The 19,011-nt window shown below is 58.0% G+C and overlaps 3 protein-coding genes across 3 annotated transcripts; all 3 read right to left on the bottom strand.

The window, feature by feature from the left end:
- Positions 1–1,479: 1,479 nt before the first annotated feature.
- On the bottom strand, positions 1,480–3,975 carry LOC142594183 (protocadherin gamma-B1-like). Its single transcript, XM_075715659.1, has one exon. The coding sequence runs from the start codon at positions 3,973–3,975 to the stop codon at positions 1,480–1,482; it is 2,496 nt and encodes an 831-aa protein (XP_075571774.1).
- Positions 3,976–10,294: 6,319 nt separating this feature from the next.
- LOC142594184 (protocadherin gamma-A5-like) lies at positions 10,295–14,228 on the bottom strand. Its single transcript, XM_075715660.1, has 2 exons — positions 11,256–14,228; positions 10,295–10,408 (listed from the first exon to the last, which is right to left on the bottom strand). The coding sequence occupies exons 1-2, from the start codon at positions 14,226–14,228 to the stop codon at positions 10,295–10,297; spliced, it is 3,087 nt and encodes a 1,028-aa protein (XP_075571775.1).
- Positions 14,229–15,746: 1,518 nt separating this feature from the next.
- Positions 15,747–18,639, bottom strand: LOC142594185 (protocadherin gamma-B5-like). The gene is made up of 2 exons (XM_075715661.1): positions 16,186–18,639; positions 15,747–15,881 (listed from the first exon to the last, which is right to left on the bottom strand). The coding sequence occupies exons 1-2, from the start codon at positions 18,637–18,639 to the stop codon at positions 15,747–15,749; spliced, it is 2,589 nt and encodes an 862-aa protein (XP_075571776.1).
- Positions 18,640–19,011: the final 372 nt, after the last annotated feature.

Here is a 19,011-nt window from a genome sequence, read left to right on the forward strand (position 1 = left end):
AAAATATGGGAAAGAGATTATGAAACTCTTGCAAGAAGTTCAACCAAAAGAGGTTGCAATAATTAAGGCTCACTAAAAAGGAAATAACACAGTTGTAGAAGGTAATTGAAAAGCTGATCGGTTAGCTAAAGAGGCAGCCCTGAAAGAGTAAAATTTAGAAGGACCCTTGATTCTGGGACCTCCTTTAAAACTGTCACCATGAAAATACACTGACAAAGAAAACCATTTAGCAGAACAATTAGACTGCTCCAAAAATGATCAAGGTTGGTGGGTAATGCCACTGAAACAATTATTGGTCCCTGAGAAAATGATGGAAGCTTTGCTTAAAAGGCTACACCAAGAAACACATGCAGGAGCAGATGCACTGGTATTAACTGCTAAGAGAGATATTTCTGGGCCCAAAATGCAGAATACAGAAGATAGTGTAGTGAAGAAATGTACAGTCTCTCGTGCCAATAACCACAAAATCAGAAAAAAGGTTATAGGGGGACTTGTAAAACAAGGAATAACTCCTGGGCAATACTGGCAAATAGAGTTTTCAGAATTACCTAAACGTAACCAGTATAAATATTTATTGGTATTAGTAGATACGTTCTCTGGTTGGCCCCAGGCTTTGCCTTGTTGTACCAACAAAACTAGAGAAGTAATTAATATCTTGTTAAACAAATTTTTAACTATAGATTTAAACTGAATGTTTGAATCATTACTCGATTTAGAGAATGGGTCCTTAAATTTAGGTCCAGACATCCTAGCACTTGGTAAAGGATCAAATACAACTTGCATGAATACCATGGCGTATCCCAAATATTACTGAAAATCTAGACGTTCAGTCAGATAAAATAAAACAATTGGCAAAAACAAGTTGTGACGTGAGGACCTCAATGGAAATGAGATGGTTAAAAAAAATAGTACATGAATTTGGACTGTCCCTTACTGTATGGTTGCAAAGATTGATACAAGGTATGATCTATATTACATATTACATATATTACATATATACATATTATGACATGTTACGGGAAATTATATCCTGTTACTGAAAAGAAATAGTGAGACATACGAGACTCATAACAAGAGGTCTCATAGTCTCACAGGGAGGAAATATACCGCGGAAAATGGAAATTTCTGCTGAACGAACCAATGAACCATGTGTAACAGGACCTGGCGGTTGGAGGGAGGAGCTAAGAGAGAAGGAAGTATTTACTCTGTCAATCAACTACGAAAAGAACTGGTGGCTATAACCTTGAAGGAAGGGGAACTGAGAAACTGATACAAGGGAACATCTTGCTCCACAAGGCACCGAAAAACGGGAGGACCGCCGAAGCACGGTAACTGGGGCAAAGGTGAAAACGGCGCTGGGAGATCAAGACCACCGACTCACAGTAGAGGATTAGTTCATTCGTTCACGGAGACATAGGTCGGACTAAGCGCCGAAGCAGACAAACGAGGAACAACAGCCCGCTGCCCGCGGCGTAGAGGTTAGGAAAGGCTCAGAGACAAGGACTGCGCGGGCTTACAGACCTGCGGTGCGTCGGGCTCCGCGGGCGGCTGTCCCGCGCCGGCGCTGCTGCTCGGGCTCCGCTTCCCGCAGGGCTCCCCGCCGAGAAGCTCCTCCGCGGGCAGGCTGGGCAGCGGCGGCGGCGGCGGCAGCCAAGCGCCCTCGGCGACGGCGCGGCCCGGCGCCACGCACAGGTTGTAGGAGGAGGGCAAGGTGCCCTCGCAGAAGTCGGCCGGGAAGGCGGCGCCGGCCACGGAGAAGCGCTGCGCGCCCAGGCAGCGCAGGACGGCGGGCGGCCCGGCCCGGCGCACCCGCGCCAGCACGGCCAGCGCCACGCTCAGCAGGAACAGGGCGGAGAGGAGCGCCAGCGCCAGCACCAGGTAGAACTGCAGCTCCGCCGGCGAGTCGGCGCCCGCCGCCCGCTCGCTCAGCTCCGGCAGCGCCTCCTGCAAGCTCTCGGCCAGCACCACGTGCAGCGTGGCCGTGGCCGACAGCGCCGGCTGCCCGTGGTCCTTCACCACGGCCACCAGCCGCTGCTTCGCCGCGTCCCTCTCCGACACGGCCCGCGCCGTCCGCACCTCGCCGCTGTGCAGCCCCACGCGGAACAGCGCCGGCTCCGCCGCCTGCACCAGCTCGTACGACAGCCACGCGTTGCGCCCCGCGTCCGCGTCCACCGCCACCACCTTGGCCACCAGGTACCCGGCCTCGGCCGACCGCGGCACCACCTCGAACGGCGCCGACCCCGCGCCCGCGCCCGCGCCCGCGCCCGCCGCCGGCCACAGCACCCGCGGCGCGTTGTCGTTGCGGTCCAGCACGAAGACGCGCACCGTCGCCGTCGAGCTCCGCGCCGGCGCCCCGCCGTCCTGCGCCCGCACCGCCACCGCGAACTCGCGGCACTGCTCGTAGTCGAAGGACCGCTGCGCGTACACCGCGCCGCTCCGCGCCTCCACCGACACGTACGGCGCCGCGCCCGCCGCGCCCGCGCTGCCGCCCGCCAGCCAGTAGCTCACGCGCCCGTTGGCGCCCGCGTCCGCGTCCCGCGCGCGCACGCGCAGCACCGGCGCGCCCGCCGCGTTGTTCTCCGCCACGTAGGCGCTGTAGGCGGCCTCCTCGAACACCGGCGCGTTGTCGTTCACGTCCGACACCTCCAGCACCAGCGCCGCGCGGCTCGAGAGCGCCGGGATGCCCCGGTCCCTCGCAATGATAGTGATATTGTAAGCGGAGACTTTTTCCCTGTCCAGGGCACTGTCTACTATTAGTTTATAGATGTTCTCTGAAGACGGTTCTAGTCTGAAAGGCAAGTCGCTGTCGATGTTGCAGGTCAATTCTCCGTTATCCCCTGAGTCTCTGTCACGGACATTGATCACAGCTACAACTGTGCCCGTGACCGAGTCTTCGGGTATCGGATTCAAGACAGGCAGGAGGGAAAGGGTTGGCGCATTGTCGTTCTCGTCCGTGATGTCTATCTGCACTTCGCAGTGAGCCGTGAGCCCGCCGCCGTCCCTCGCCTCCAGGCCGAAGCTGTATTTGCTCCTCTCCTCGAAATCGAGGGGCCCCGCCGTCCTCACCTCGCCGCTCTCGCTGTCGACGCTGAACAACGCGCGGACGCCGTCCGGGACGTTGCCGAAGGAGTAGGACACTCGCCCGTTGGAGCCCGCGTCCGCGTCCGTGGCTCGCACCCGCAGCACCAGCGACCCCGCCGGCAGATTCTCCCGCACTCGCGCCTCGTAGACGCTTTTACTGAACGCGGGCGCGTTGTCGTTGGCGTCCGTCACGTTGACGCGAAGCTGGACAGTCCCGGACCTCACGGGCTCCCCGCCATCCACCGCCGTCAGCACCAGCTGAAAGGAGCTCTGCTTCTCACGGTCCAACGCCCGCTCCAGCACTAATTCCGGCTGCTTCTTTCCACCCGGGCTCTCCTTCACGGCCAGACTGAAGGACGGGTTGCTGGTGAGCTGGTAAGTCAGCAGCGAGTTGCTGCCCACGTCCGCGTCTCGAGCCATCTCCAGCGGAAAACGAGCACCGGGAACTGTCCATTCAGCGATCTCGAGGTCCAGAGCAGCCTTGCTGAAGGCCGGGGAATTGTCGTTGACGTCCTGGATGGCCACGTCGACGTGGAAAACGTTCAGCGGGTTCTGCACCAGCGCCTCGAAGCTGACGGAGCAGGACGCCGAGTCGCCGCACATCTCCTCGCGGTCCAGCCTCTCGCTCACGTACAGGTTCCCGCTCTCCCCGCTCACCGTGAAGTATTGCTTCTCCGCGCTGAGACGCAGCTTGCGTGCCGGCAGGTCCGCCGGGCTCAGCCCCAGGTCCCGCGCCAGCGGCCCCACCAGCGAGCCTCTGCCCAGCTCCTCGGGGATGGCGTAGCGGATCCGCTCCGGCGCCGCCCGGCAGCACAAGCACAGCAGCAGAGCGGGCAGCAGCACTCGCCCGGCTGCTCGCCGGCGCCTCTGCCTCTGCCTCTGCCTGCCCGCCATGCTCGGCAGCGCTCGCCGCGCTCCTCCCTCCCGCCGCTGCCCTCCGTCGCCTCCGTCGCTTCCAGCCGCTCTCCGCAGCGAGCGCAGGGGCCGCCGGAGGGCAGCGATCTCGGCGCCGGCTCGCACGCCGCTGCTCGCCGCGCCGCGCCGCGCCGCGCCGCCTCTCGCCTCTGCTGCCCGTGCCGCTGCCGCTCTGGCCGGCGCCGGGCGAGCGAGCAGCCTGCGGGGGCAGGACGCTGCGGCGGCGGCGGCTGCGGCTGCGGCTGCGGCTCCGGCGCCGCTCCGCGTCGGCCAACAGCGGCACCCGGAGGCGCCGCGACGCCACCGCAGCCGGCTGATGGCCGCGCTCGCAGGGGCCCGGGCTTTTGACCCGTGCGTAGTGGCTGCATCCAGCTTTGGGGTCTCGCTTTTCTTAGAATCCGGAACTTCAGAGGCACTTGCTTGCTGCAACTCCGAAGGCGTTCAAAGCTCACATACGCTGTCGGGTACTTTTAGGTCATCTCCTTGAGTCGCAGTGAACGGTCAGAGGAAAATCTTCGCCTCACAGCAGTAAATGAAGGAACTCAGCTGCTCTTAATAAATTGAGATGGAACTCTAAGGGCAAGAAATGATACTGTAGCTAGGGAAGACTTTCAGAGCTCTTTAGCACTCTGTCAGGAATTGGAATCCTGCTTTTGTAATTGGCACGAATACCAAGAAGGAAATAGTCATGTTGGAGGAATCAATACGTAATTGGAAAAGGAACGAAGCAAAACACATTTCAATCCTTTCGTGCCAGACCTGCAGAGGGATTGCGTGGTCCCTGCCTTTCTTCCTTTTGCTCATGTGTGTCTCTGATGTTTGTCCTACTCTTGATTTTCTTGTGTAGGGAGCAGAGAAATGTATCACCCTAAAGGTAACATATATAGCCCTATGCTAAGATAGTGGAATGACCTTTCTTATTTTGTTTCTGATTGACAAAAGTTCCCTCTTTTGCATCTCCATAACTGAGGGGCTGCCAATGGGAAAGTGCAAAGCCAGGTCAAGTCTTTCATAGAACCAAAGAATGGTTTGGGATGGAAGGAACCGTAAAGATCATGTAGTCCAACCACCTCTACCATAGCCAGGGACATCCTTCACTAGATGACGTTGCTCAAATCCCCCTCCAATGTGACCTTGAACACTTCCAGTGATGCAGCATCCACAACTTCTCAGCAAACTTGCTGAGGGTGCACTCAATCCCACTGTCTAGGAAGATAAATAGTACTGGTCCAAGTACGGACCCTTGAGGGACACCACACGTTACTGGTTTCCGCTTGGACATTGTGCCATTAATTTTAAAATGGCTTTCCAGCCAGCTCCTTATTTACATCTGTGAAACCCATCTCTCTAAATACAGCTCCAACTGAGCCGCCAGCATGTTTTCAGGAACCACGTAGGGAACACCTGGAACGTGTCCTCCCACTGACCCCCCATTCTGTTCATGGAAACTTTGGTGGGGCTGGGTTGCTACCCTGCAATTTGAGGATTGCAGTAGAGATGGTTTTGCTTCCTTACACTACAGACAAGGGTGCCTCTAGCAGCACACAGATGTCTATGAAAGCCTTCCTCTTTACAGCTGTGAACATTAAAGGTGTGTATGGGAACTGCACCTGCACTCAGACAATTGGGACAGATGTGACCTTCCACAGCTGTAGCTCATGACAACAAGCAAGGCACGACTTAGAAACATACAAAAAATGAATAGATCAGAGAGAACAACTTTTCTTTGGCCAAACTTATTGAGTAGGCACAACTCAAATTGTGTGCATGGTACCACAACCAGGTGCCTAACAGAGTACCTACAACAAGCAGGGAAATGACCATCTGTTCTTCTATGGCCCCTCCACCCACCAAGAGAGCTCATCCCAGTCCTCTCTCCAATCATACACAACTTCCTAACACCTAAAAACCTGTCTTAGGTGGCTGAAGTAACTATTGTTGCAGTTCCAATGCAAAAGCACTGTCCAGAAATGGGGAAAAGGAACCACGGCGTTCCAGCACTTAAGACAAAGAGTACCCCCGAGTCATGCTTCAATTCCATGGCTGTTCCTTGCAAACAAATTTGTCAGAGGATTGACATCCCCTTTCAGGAGGCATGAAAAGAGGGCTCAGTGTAACTGGGAGAGGCCTTGGCACTATGCATGACATTAAAACACCAACATTCTGAGAAGAAAAAGAAAGATTCTAGAGCACACGAATGATAAACAACAAAAATAAAAGCTCAGCGGTCATCCAACAGAGAATGGGTCATCAAGCCATCAGCTTAGGGGGAATCTCCTCCCCTCTTTTATCACACACACTGTTCCACAAAGATGCAACTTCTACTCAGGTCTTGTTTACCTCTGTTCCCCTGATAGAACACAAAAGATACCATCACATCTCCTGCCCTTCACACCCACTGTAGCATGAGCAAGAGGCACTAACACATGGCGCATTGCTAAATGAAGCTATGCTGATAAATTATCAGTACACTTTTTGTACTTACAAGTATATTTCCCTGGTTCAAAGCCAACCTCTCACCCTTCCTTGCTCTGCCTTCACAACCTTTAGTTGCTCCATAGACAATAGTCAATTTTTGGCCATATGTTGGCCACAGGCAAAAGAGCATGTAATTCTGTGACATTTCAGGGAAACAGAAGTACATCTAAGTCTTTGTCTTGTGTATTGGGTTTGCATGGCAAGGGTTTGGTAGCAGGGGGGCTACAGGGGTGGCTTCTGTGAAAAGATGTCAGAAGCTTCCCCCACGTATGACAGAGACAGATCCAGCTGGCTCCAAGATGGACCTGCCGCTGCCCAAACTCAGCCAGTCAACAAACAGTGGTAGCACCTCTGTGCAAACGCATTTAAGAAGGGTTAAAACGTGCTGTGCAACAGCAGCTGGGAGAGAGGATTGAGAATACGTGAGAGAAACAACTATGCAGACACCAAGGTCAGTGAAGGAGGTGCTCCAGGTGCCAGAGCAGAGGTTCCCCTGCAGCCTATGCTGAAGACCGTGGTGATGCAGGTTGTCCCCCTGCAGCACATGGAGGTCCATGGTGGAGCAGATATTGACCCTGCAGCTCATGGAGGACATCACGCTGGAGCAGGTGGATGAGCCCCGAAGGAAGGCTGTGACTCTGTGGAGAGCCTGCACTGGAGCAGGCTCTTGGAAGAACGTGTGGCCCTGTGGAGAGGACCCCACAGTGGAGAAGGTCTTCTGGCAGGACCTGTGATGCCTGTGGGTGACCCATGCCAGAGCAGTCTCTTCAAGAAAAGGACTGCACCCTGTGAAAAGGATCCATCCTGGAGAAATTCATGAAAATCTGAAGCCTGTGGAAAGGACTAAGTTGGAGACATTAGTAAAGGATTGTCTCCCATGGGTGGGACCCCATGCTGGAGCAGGGGAAGAGCATGAGGAGGAAGGAGTGGCAGAGACAATGCATGATGGCATGATGAACTGACCACAACCCCCATTCTCTCTCCCCCTGCACCTCTCGGGGCGAGGAGGTAGAGAAATTGTGAGCGAAGTTGAGCCCAGGAAGAAGGGAGGAGTGGGGTGAAGATGGTTTAAGATTGTTCTTATTTCTCATTATCATAGTCTGACTGTAACTGGCAATAGATTAAATTAATTTCCCCAAGTTGAGTCTGTTTTGCTCGTAACGACAATTACTGAGTGATCTCCCAGTCCTTATCGCGACCCATGAGCCTTTCACTCTATTTTCTCTCCCCTGAACACTTGAGGGGGTGGAGTGATAGAGTGGCTTGGTGGGCACCTGGCGGCTCACCAAGGTTAACCCACCACATCTTGGCAGCTGTAAACCTTCAAAGTATGGATGGAATCTACTCCCCCAGACCAATAATCTGTCAATCTTTTAATCTTTTAATGTTTCAAGATTACCAGCCAAAATGAGCCCCAGCTTTAGACCTGGACAAAGAAACAAGGCAAGAATGGGAAACCAACAGAAGTGTAAGAATCGTAGCTTCACGTTTCAGATTATGTCAACTGTAGTAGGTGCACAGAAAATGTAACTAGTTGCTAACCCGTGCACAGGAGGCTCACACGGAAGCTTACACCACACTCCACAGCCATAGTTCCTCAAAGTAATTTCTTTGGACAATAAAAAAAGAAAATGCATTGAACCACAGCTGTAGGCCTCATGTAACTAGGACAAACCGAACTTTTACACATTCCTTTTAGCCATTTCAAACTACACCACAGCAAACTCTTCCACCTGCCCTGACTCAGTACAGGCACAACTCCTCACCCTGCCCAAACACCATGCAACAAGAAAGCCACCTCTGCAGACAAACATGGAAAGAACTACTGTGCATACAGCTTCCCAGAATCCAAGCGTTGCAACATGGATGAATGCAAAGAGATTTTTCTGCTCATCCCATATAATTTGAAGAAACATAAAAAGTTCTAAAGGCCATAAGCAATATGGAGCTCAAATAAAGACCCAGTCACCAAAGTATCAGCTGAAAGGCAACATCATCCTTCCTCAGCACATGCGCAGCTTGGAAGATATGTTACAACACCGTGCTAATGAAAAGCTTAAATCTGTGCTTAAATCTGACACCTTCGGGCTCCTTTTCAGAAGGCCAGCAATAAACCCTGGGAGTGGACAAAACACATGCCATGTCTCCACCAGTATCTCTTCACACACAACACCCCCGAGACTCTCCTCAAACCCTTCTCAGATTGCATGGTTATTGTAGATCTTCATCATTTACAGGTAGACTCCATTGAAAGAGAAGGTGCACCGTCCACTTCTCCTTTACCATGAACAGCATATGGCTTCTTACCATGTGTATTTGGCAAGCAAGAACATTTCTTGCAGTAACATTTTGAGGAAACACCTCCAGGAAAGCGTTTCCTATGAAAACGAGCAAGGCAAGAAGTTAAACTATGCAAAACCAAAAGGATCATGACATACTCTTCTAGATTAGGTCATCCAACAGAGACTGGGTCATCAAACTAATGGCATAGGTGCAATCTCCCCCCCTCTTTTATCACATGCACTCTTTCACAGAGACACAACTTGGCTGTAGTCATGCTTTCACCTACTCTCCCTACCAAAAATGTAACACAAAGGTACCCTCACATCTCCTGCCTTCTGTACCAGCTGTAGAATGAGCAAGAGGCATTAACACACAGGAGAAGATATCCTGCTACTTCTAATTTAACCTACATACATAGGAGACCAGGAAAAGAGACAAAAAAACCCAACAACAACAACAGAAAAAACCCCAACAAAGTATGCAAGGAAGCCTCAGAAGAGAAAATGTTGTCAGAGTAAAGTCACTGGGAGGATGTCTTGGTCTTCAGTGCGGGTACTGGAATTCATCCTCCAGAGCACCTGGAAGTCCTTGAGGTCTCAAGCTCCAAGTGTGACCTTAAGGTCTTACTCTGCACTACATGGTAGGGGGTTTCATTTTCTGCAATATTCATCAGCTCTCATGTGGTTTTTTCTACTCTGTGGCCTGTTATTCTCCCTAGAGATTAAGAGAGATTCTGTTAAGAGAATCCTGGCTTAGCTTTTGCTTCATTTTCCTCACACCTAAAAATCTGTCTTAGGTGGCTGAAGCCAGTATTTGCTGCAAGAAAATGCATACAGTTTCAAATGCAAAAGCACTGTCCAGAAACGGGGAAAAGGAACCATGACCTTCCAGGAAACCAAGGCCTGAAAGAAAGCATAATTACAGCTATGAGGAAACTCTACATCACAACGTTCCAGGGAGATAGAGGTGGATAAAGAAGATTGCACACGCAGGAATTGTAAGCTGTTCTACACATGCATCATCGTTCTAGGTACACTCTTACACTCAAATTCTTTATTGTCAGAGGACTACCATTGCCCTTCAGGACAGCAAAGCTAGGATCAGAACATAAATGGCACAGGCCTTGGCACCAGGCATGAAATCAAACCACCGCCCAGCCGCCCAGCTAAAACCACATTGACCCACTTATGTTCATGGTTGGGAGCCAGCCTCTCACCCTCCTTGCTCGGCATTCACAGCCTTTAGTTGAACCATGGACAATGCCCAGCTTTTGGCCATGCATCAGCCACAGCTGAAAGAGCATTTCATTCGGCGACAGTGTAGGGCAACAGAAGCATATCAGTGTCTTTGTCTTGGCAGCTGAACACCTTCAAGGTATGGATGGAAACTGCTCCCTCAGCCTGATCATTTGAACAGGTCTCTACTTTTAAGGACCACCAGCCAAACTGAGGCCCAGTTTTAGAACAGGAGAAGAACCAAGGAAGGAATGTGAAGCCTGCAGAAGTGAAGGAAGCAGAGCTTAACATTTCAGATCACGTCAACTGTAGTAGGCACACAAGAAGAGTATCTTGTGGTAAAAGGTACACAGGAGGATCACACGGGAGCTCACACCAAAGACCATAGCCACAGTTCTCAGAGTAATTTCTTTGGACTATAAGAAAAGGAACATGCACAGGACCACCACTATGGGACCTATGTAACAAAGGGGAGAAACTGAACATACTCTTCCAGATTATGGCACTTAGAGTAGACACTGAATTAAGGTATTTAGCAGGTAATGGAAACACTGTTGGCTCCTCCCAAAGCTCCCAGTATGGCACTTCTCATAAGTACATAGCTGTTAATTATTAAGGACATCATAACCACGTGCAAACACACAGGAAGAACCACAGAGGGCTCCCAGTACAGCCGGGATAATGTGTCTTAGGCCAAAATTACTCAGGAACATGAAACTCACATTGCCTGAAACCACAGCAAACCATCTCTCTCTTGTAATTCAGCAGCCCCTCGGGCGCGGCTCCCACACTTCTCATCTCCATCCCCTCAGAACTTGCATGGTGTGCTTTAACCCTCATAATCTGCAAGAACATCTTATCAAGAGACCAGTGCCCCAGACCACTTCCCTGTAACATATACCACGATCAGGCCATGGATCGGGCCTCCTCTACCAGGAGGGGAGGTGCATCTCCTGAGAGGTTTGAAACCACAGAACCGATGCACACGTAGATGCACCTCTTCTACTACGCTTACAGCTACTTTACATCTACTTCCCCTACCAGAAAAAGGACAGAACACCAAAGTACCCTCACTTCTCCCACCTTCCACACCAGGTAGGAGGCTGATGACAGCTCCAGCGAACGCCCTAAATGAGCAATAGGCACCGACACGCAGAGCTGTGAGTCGCCTTACGTGCGCGCAGAGAGCAAAGGTGACGGAAAGAGAAAGAGTGCAGACTACCAAGAAAGGAAAGGCAGGGAAGTCTCGCCAGAGGAACTCACCGGCGGAGCGGCGGGGTCCGCGCGGCGGGCGCCGGCAGGGTCCTCCCCGAGCAGCGGCGCGGGCTCGTCGGGCGGCGGCCGGGCCGGGAGGGTGTCGCAGCAGCTGCCGGCCGACAGGCGGAGCTGGCTCTTGCGCGAGTCGGCGGTGAGCGACACCTCGTGCGAGTAGGAGTGCAGGAAGGCGCGGACGCCGTCGATGCCCACGAAGTGCGAGGCCGGGACGCCGCGCAAGGCGCCGCTGCCCGCCGCCAGCAGCTGCGAGCGGCGCCAGCGCCGCAGGCGCAGCGCCAGCAGCAGCAGCAGGAAGGCGAGGAAGAGGCAGGACACGGCCGCCACGGCCACCACCAGCCACCGCGTCAGGCTGCCGGCCGGCTCGCCCGGCGCTGCCGCCGCCGCCGCCGCCGCCGCGCTGCCCAGCTCCGACAGCAGCTCGGCCACGCTCTCGGCCAGCACCACCGTCAGCGTGGCCGTGGCCGACAGCGCCGGCCGCCCGTGGTCCTTCACCACCACCACCAGGCTCTGCCGCGCCGCGTCGCGGGCCAGCGCGAAGCGCGCCGTGCGCACCTCGCCGCTGTGCAGCCCCACGCGGAACAGCCCCGGCTCCGTCGCCTTGGCCAGCTCGTACGACAGCCACGCGTTCTGCCCCGCGTCCGCGTCCACCGCCACCACCTTGGCCACCAGCGCCCCGGGCTCCGCCGAGCGCGGCGCCAGCTCCACGCCCGCCCAGCCCGCGCCCGGCGCCGGCGCCGGCGGCGGGTACAGCACCTGCGGCGCGTTGTCGTTCTCGTCCACGATCACGAGCCGCACCGACACGTTGCTGCTCAGCGCCGGCGCGCCGCCGTCCTCCGCCCGCACCCACAGCCCCACCTCGCGCACCTCCTCGTAGTCGAAGGAGCGCAGCGCGTACAGCGCGCCCGTCTCCGCCTGCACCGACACGTAGGACGAGAGCGGCGCGCCCCGCACCCGCCCCTCCGACAGCCGGTACCGCACGCGCGCGTTCTGCCCCCAGTCCGCGTCCGCCGCCCGCACCGTCAGCACCAGCGCGCCCGCCGCGTTGTTCTCGGGCAGCCGGGCGCTGTAGCGCGCCTCCGCGAACACCGGCGCGTTGTCGTTCACGTCCAGCACCCGCAGCGCCAGCACCGCGCTGCTCCACAGCGCCGGCGACCCGCCGTCCGCCGCCCGCACCGTCACGTTGTACTCCGCCACCTCCTCCCGGTCCAGCTCCCTCGCCGTCACCACGCGGTAGTAGTCCTCGAAGGACTTCTCCAGCCGGAACGGGAGGCGCTCGGCGATGCTGCACCGCACCTCGCCGTTCGCCCCCGAGTCGCGGTCCTGCACGTGCAGCAGGGCCACCACCGTCCCCGCCGGGGCGTCCTCAGAGATCGCGCTCACCGACGACGACACTGTCAATTCGGGCGCGTTGTCGTTGACGTCTGTCACCGTGATCGAGACTTTCGCCGTGTCGGAAAGACCCCCGCCGTCCCGTGCCTGCACCTCCAGTTCGTACGAGTCGCCTTCCTCGAAGTCCAAGCTCCGCAGCAGCGTGATCGCTCCCGTCTCGCTGTCCAGCTGGAAAATCTGCGAGGCTTTAAGGGAAGGGGTTTGAAATGTATATCTGACTTCGCCGTTCAGCCCGTCGTCGGCGTCGGTGGCCGTGAGGGTGACGAGGGCGGAGCCCACGGGCACGTCCTCCGGCACACGCACCGCGTACTCCGCCTGGCTGAACACGGGCGCGTTGTCGTTCGCGTCCAGCACCGCCACGCGGATCCGCGCCGTGCCCGTGCGCGCCGGCTCTCCGCCGTCGCTCGCCCTCAGCACCAGCTCGTGAAACGCCGCCTCCTCCCGGTCCAGCGCCTTCGCCACCACCAGCTCGGGACGCTCATCCCCGCCGGGGCCCGCCTGCACGGCCAGCGAGAAGTGCTCGTCGCCGCTCAGCTCGTAGCTCTGCAGGGAATTCGGACCCACGTCCGGGTCGTGAGCTCTAGCCAAGGGAAACCGCGACCCCGGCGCTGTCGTCTCGCTCATTCTCTCCTCCAGTACGATTTCCTTGAAGCTGGGCGCGTTGTCGTTAATGTCCGTGATTTCCACTTCGATTCCATAAACCTTCATTTCCCCCTCCACTATCACCTCACACCGCAGCACGCATTGCGTTATGCTCTCGCACAGCTGCTCTCTGTCTATCCTCTCCGCCGTCACTAAATGTCCCGTCCTGCCGTGCAGGGTGAAATACTGCGTCCTACCTCTGTCTAGGATGCGGACGCCGCCGTGGCGGAGCGCCGGCAGCTCCAGCCCCAGGTCCTTGGCCACGTCGCCCACGAACGAGCCCTTCGGCATCTCCTCGGGAACCGAGTACCGCAGCTGCCCCCACGCCGCCTCCCACGCCGCCACCAGGACGCACCACAGCAGGGCTCGCTCCCGCCGGACCCGGCGCCTCCCCGCCGCGCACATCGCCGCCGCCGCACCGCCGGCACCGCACCACCGCCCGCCGATCCGCCGATCCGCCTCCCGCTCCGGCTGCCGCTCCGGCTGCCGCTCCGGTTTAGGCTCGCCGCTTCGCCCGCGGCCGACGGACCCTCCGCCTCGCTGCAGCACGGCTCCGCACCGCGGGGACGCTCGCAGAACGCCCGCCCGCCGAGCCAGCCAGCGAGCGAGCGAGCGAGCGAGCGAGCCGGGCCGCAGCGGGCGGGGCTGCCTGCAGCGCTCCGGCCTTCCTCTCGCTCCTCCTCGGTCAACAGCGGCGCCCGCAGCCTCCTCCCGGCACTGCAGGCACCGAGCGCTGCCCGGCGCTGCCCGCCCGGCCTTGCCCACGGGCAGCTCGCGGGGACCGGACCGCCGCCACGCACACATCGGCTCCCGCACAGCGCTCAGCTCCTGCCTTGGCTTCCCCCCCCCACCCCCCCAGCACATCTCTTCTATTCTCCTCGAGGCGATCACAACCAGGACGAAGGCAGAGGCCTCCCGTGGCAATGGCATTTGTACTGCACGGGAAAAATTACTTGCTACTGGTATATATGGAAAGTAAAAAGTAGTTTCTCTTAATATGAATGTACAATATTATTACTCTTATCCCACTCGTCCAAAAGCACAATGCCCATCACGAATCTTTGCAGCCATCGTGCTTGAATGACTCGTACAAGGATAGCAAAAGAAAACAGGCTCGGAAGTACAACACATGTGACGTTCACACCCACCCCCCGGAGAACCAGAGGTATCAGGCTCATTAACCGAAGCAGCAGCAACTTTATATGCTTCAGTCCATACGGAACACGGTCTAAATTAACCACTCCACCATTGTTGACTGAGATCAGACATTTGAAGGCTGAAGAAGGTGGGGGCCAATCAACTGAAACGGAGAACCTAAGCTCCCCAAGCCCGCACAACTCCTGAGGAGGTGGGGCTGCTCAGGCACCTGCCACGGGCTCTGGGATTTCTCCCTAGAAGACCTTCCTGGGAACACACTACAGGTTCTTGTAATGGTCATGTAATATAGATATCAAGTTGTCTTAATACGACGTATAGAATATTACGAGTCTTAGTCTATTAGTCCAAATGCACATGCCCACTACGAATTGCACATGACTTTTTTCTCAGCCTTTCTGCAGGTCAAAGCAGCCTCATACTGGAAAGGCACCAGCCACATTAGTTTCCCAAACCATGACCAAGAGCACAGGCGAGCAATGAAGATCCGCCCTCAAAGGCGTCCTCCTCAGCGATTGCGCTCCCCTCTCGACTTTGTTACTTTTCACGTGCTCATCGAAGGCTGCTCTGAATTGGTCTTCCTTTCCCCTCCTTCTCCAACCACCCGTTCAGAATTTTTCGTCATACACTTACACGCTACAGGCCGTGCTTACACCTCAGACTCAGTGCTCCATTCTAGAGTAACTCAGCAGCAGGAAGCGATGCACATGCACCCTCCGTTCGGGGGTCTGTTACAAAAATAAAACAGCTAGCATATTGAACACCCTTAGCGTTAAACGCTAGCAACCAGGACAAAGTACATATTCTGTGGAAAACTTGATAGAAAAAGAAGACAGGTTCAGAAAAACAAAGCACGATTTTCTTTTTTAGATCCCATTCTACGCCTTTGTAGAGCAGAGAGATGAGGAACGGTAAACAAGAGGGAACCACTACTCAGGGTGGAACACAAAAAGAGAAATAATTGCCCAAAACCCCAAAACTCGGACAAGACTAACCCGTCCCACTAACGCTCCCATTTCCGTAGCAGCCTTCCACCCAAAGATGTGACGGCACACGGCAGAAGGGAGGAACATTCGTTAGGGAGGAGCAATCTGTAAGTTCCCCTTTCATGGAGCCACACACGCGTTTCCTTTAGGAGTCAAAAGAGAAAGAGCATTAAACCAACGGGGTTTGGTGCAGCTGACACCCAGGTGCAAGCACATCACTTCGGGAAAAAGCGATCAGGAAGGAAAAATCTCAAACATCGAGTGTCAGTCCCATTTTCCCGACTCTGCCATGTAGAATCAGCGCATCTCATTCTACACAGTAAGGATCCACCTTCACCGCCAGTAACTCATAACATTTCAGACAACACAGGTTTCGTAGAGAAAATTCTTCGGCTGAACCTGAACGTGTGATGAACGAAGAGGTGCCGTCGCTAACTGCCCACTGAGCAGAAAATCAACAAACGCAAAACGTCAGTCGGAGCTCCACCACACTTGTACCGTTTTGTCCAGCACAAGCTGAATGGCAAGAAACGCTCTGAACCTACACGAGTGACAGCTGGTGACGCGGGAAGTGCCGCTTCGTACTGCCCGCTGCTAAAAAGACACAGTGGAGGATTAGTTCATTCGTTCACGGAGACATAGGTCGGACTAAGCGCCGAAGCAGACAAACGAGGAACAACAGCCCGCTGCCCGCGGCGTAGAGGTTAGGAAAGGCTCAGAGACAAGGACTGCGCGGGCTTACAGACCTGCGGTGCGTCGGGCTCCGCGGGCGGCTGTCCCGCGCCGGCGCTGCTGCTCGGGCTCCGCTTCCCGCAGGGCTCCCCGCCGAGAAGCTCCTCCGCGGGCAGGCTGGGCAGCGGCGGCGGCGGCGGCAGCCAAGCGCCCTCGGCGACGGCGCGGCCCGGCGCCACGCACAGGTTGTAGGAGGAGGGCAAGGTGCCCTCGCAGAAGTCGGCCGGGAAGGCGGCGCCGGCCACGGAGAAGCGCTGCGCGCCCAGGCAGCGCAGGACGGCGGGCGGCCCGGCCCGGCGCACCCGCGCCAGCACGGCCAGCGCCACGCTCAGCAGGAACAGGGCGGAGAGGAGCGCCAGCGCCAGCACCAGGTAGAACTGCAGCTCCGCCGGCGAGTCGGCGCCCGCCGCCCGCTCGCTCAGCTCCGGCAGCGCCTCCTGCAAGCTCTCGGCCAGCACCACGTGCAGCGTGGCCGTGGCCGACAGCGCCGGCTGCCCGTGGTCCTTCACCACGGCCACCAGCCGCTGCTTCGCCGCGTCCCTCTCCGACACGGCCCGCGCCGTCCGCACCTCGCCGCTGTGCAGCCCCACGCGGAACAGCGCCGGCTCCGCCGCCTGCACCAGCTCGTACGACAGCCACGCGTTGCGCCCCGCGTCCGCGTCCACCGCCACCACCTTGGCCACCAGGTACCCGGCCTCGGCCGACCGCGGCACCACCTCGAACGGCGCCGACCCCGCGCCCGCGCCCGCGCCCGCGCCCGCCGCCGGCCACAGCACCCGCGGCGCGTTGTCGTTGCGGTCCAGCACGAAGACGCGCACCGTCGCCGTCGAGCTCCGCGCCGGCGCCCCGCCGTCCTGCGCCCGCACCGCCACCGCGAACTCGCGGCACTGCTCGTAGTCGAAGGACCGCTGCGCGTACACCGCGCCGCTCCGCGCCTCCACCGACACGTACGGCGCCGCGCCCGCCGCGCCCGCGCTGCCGCCCGCCAGCCAGTAGCTCACGCGCCCGTTGGCGCCCGCGTCCGCGTCCCGCGCGCGCACGCGCAGCACCGGCGCGCCCGCCGCGTTGTTCTCCGCCACGTAGGCGCTGTAGGCGGCCTCCTCGAACACCGGCGCGTTGTCGTTCACGTCCGACACCTCCAGCACCAGCGCCGCGCGGCTCGAGAGCGCCGGGATGCCCCGGTCCCTGGCCACCACCGTCACCCGGTGCTCGGGCGCCTGCTCCCGGTCCAGCGCGCTCGCCGTCACCACCTTGTACGAGCCGCCCGACGACGCCACGATCGACAGCGGCGCCTCGCCCGACAGCTCGCACGACACCTGACCGTTCTCCCCGGAGTCCTGGTCCCGCACTTTCAGCAGGGCCACCACCGTGCCGGCCGGCGCGTCCTCGGGCACCGGGCTCGACACCGTCAACATCGTGATTTCGGGCGCGTTGTCGTTCTCGTCCGTGATGTCTATCTGCACCTTGCAGTGAGCCGTGAGCCCGCCGCCGTCCCTCGCCTCCAGGCCGAAGCTGTATTTGCTCCTCTCCTCGAAATCGAGGGGCCCCGCCGTCCTCACCTCGCCGCTCTCGCTGTCGACACTGAACAACGCGCGGACGCCGTCCGGGACGTTGCCGAAGGAGTAGGACACTCGCCCGTTGGAGCCCGCGTCCGCGTCCGTGGCTCGCACCCGCAGCACCAGCGACCCCGCCGGCAGATTCTCCCGCACTCGCGCCTCGTAGACGCTTTTACTGAACGCGGGCGCGTTGTCGTTGGCGTCCGTCACGTTGACGCGAAGCTGGACAGTCCCGGACCTCACGGGCTCCCCGCCATCCACCGCCGTCAGCACCAGCTGAAAGGAGCTCTGCTTCTCACGGTCCAACGCCCGCTCCAGCACTAATTCCGGCTGCTTGCTTCCATCAGGGCTCTCCTTCACGGCCAGACTGAAGGACGGGTTGCTGGTGAGCTGGTAAGTCAGCAGCGAGTTGCTGCCCACGTCCGCGTCTCGGGCCATCTCCAGCGGAAAACGAGCACCGGGAACTGTCCATTCAGCGATCTCGAGGTCCAGAGCAGCCTTGCTGAAGGCCGGGGAATTGTCGTTGACGTCCTGGATGGCCACGTCGACGTGGAAAACGTTCAGCGGGTTCTGCACCAGCGCCTCGAAGCTGACGGAGCAGGACGCCGAGTCGCCGCACATCTCCTCGCGGTCCAGCCTCTCGCTCACGTACAGGTTCCCGCTCTCCCCGCTCACCGTGAAGTATTGCTTCTCCGCGCTGAGACGCAGCTTGCGTGCCGGCAGGTCCGCCGGGCTCAGCCCCAGGTCCCGCGCCAGCGGCCCCACCAGCGAGCCTCTGCCCAGCTCCTCGGGGATGGCGTAGCGGATCCGCTCCGGCGCCGCCCGGCAGCACAAGCACAGCAGCAGAGCGGGCAGCAGCACTCGCCCGGCTGCTCGCCGGCGCCTCTGCCTCTGCCTCTGCCTGCCCGCCATGCTCGGCAGCGCTCGCCGCGCTCCTCCCTCCCGCCGCTGCCCTCCGTCGCCTCCGTCGCTTCCAGCCGCTCTCCGCAGCGAGCGCAGGGGCCGCCGGAGGGCAGCGATCTCGGCGCCGGCTCGCACGCCGCTGCTCGCCGCGCCGCGCCGCGCCGCGCCGCCTCTCGCCTCTGCTGCCCGTGCCGCTGCCGCTCTGGCCGGCGCCGGGCGAGCGAGCAGCCTGCGGGGGCAGGACGCTGCGGCGGCGGCGGCTGCGGCTGCGGCTCCGGCGCCGCTCCGCGTCGGCCAACAGCGGCACCCGGAGGCGCCGCGACGCCACCGCAGCCGGCTGATGGCCGCGCTCGCAGGGGCCCGGGCTTTTGACCCGTGCGT

Source organism: Pelecanus crispus, chromosome 8, assembly GCF_030463565.1.
Source record: "Pelecanus crispus isolate bPelCri1 chromosome 8, bPelCri1.pri, whole genome shotgun sequence".
NCBI lineage: Eukaryota > Metazoa > Chordata > Aves > Pelecaniformes > Pelecanidae > Pelecanus > Pelecanus crispus.

What these genes read in the sequence shown, in the direction of transcription:
- LOC142594183 (XM_075715659.1), bottom strand. Translation starts at nt 3,975, where the DNA reads ATGGCGGGCAGGCAGAGGCAGAGGCAGAGGCGCCGGCGAGCAGCCGGG.
- LOC142594184 (XM_075715660.1), bottom strand. Translation starts at nt 14,228, where the DNA reads ATGCCATTGCCACGGGAGGCCTCTGCCTTCGTCCTGGTTGTGATCGCC. An exon ending in CGGACCCCGCCGCTCCGCCG is followed by an intron (nt 10,409 to 11,255) that starts GTGAGTTCCTCT and finishes CTTTTCTTATAG; the next exon opens with TCCAAAGAAATTACTCTGAG.
- LOC142594185 (XM_075715661.1), bottom strand. Translation starts at nt 18,639, where the DNA reads ATGGCGGGCAGGCAGAGGCAGAGGCAGAGGCGCCGGCGAGCAGCCGGG. An exon ending in CGGAGCCCGACGCACCGCAG is followed by an intron (nt 15,882 to 16,185) that starts GTCTGTAAGCCC and finishes TTTTCTGCTCAG; the next exon opens with TGGGCAGTTAGCGACGGCAC.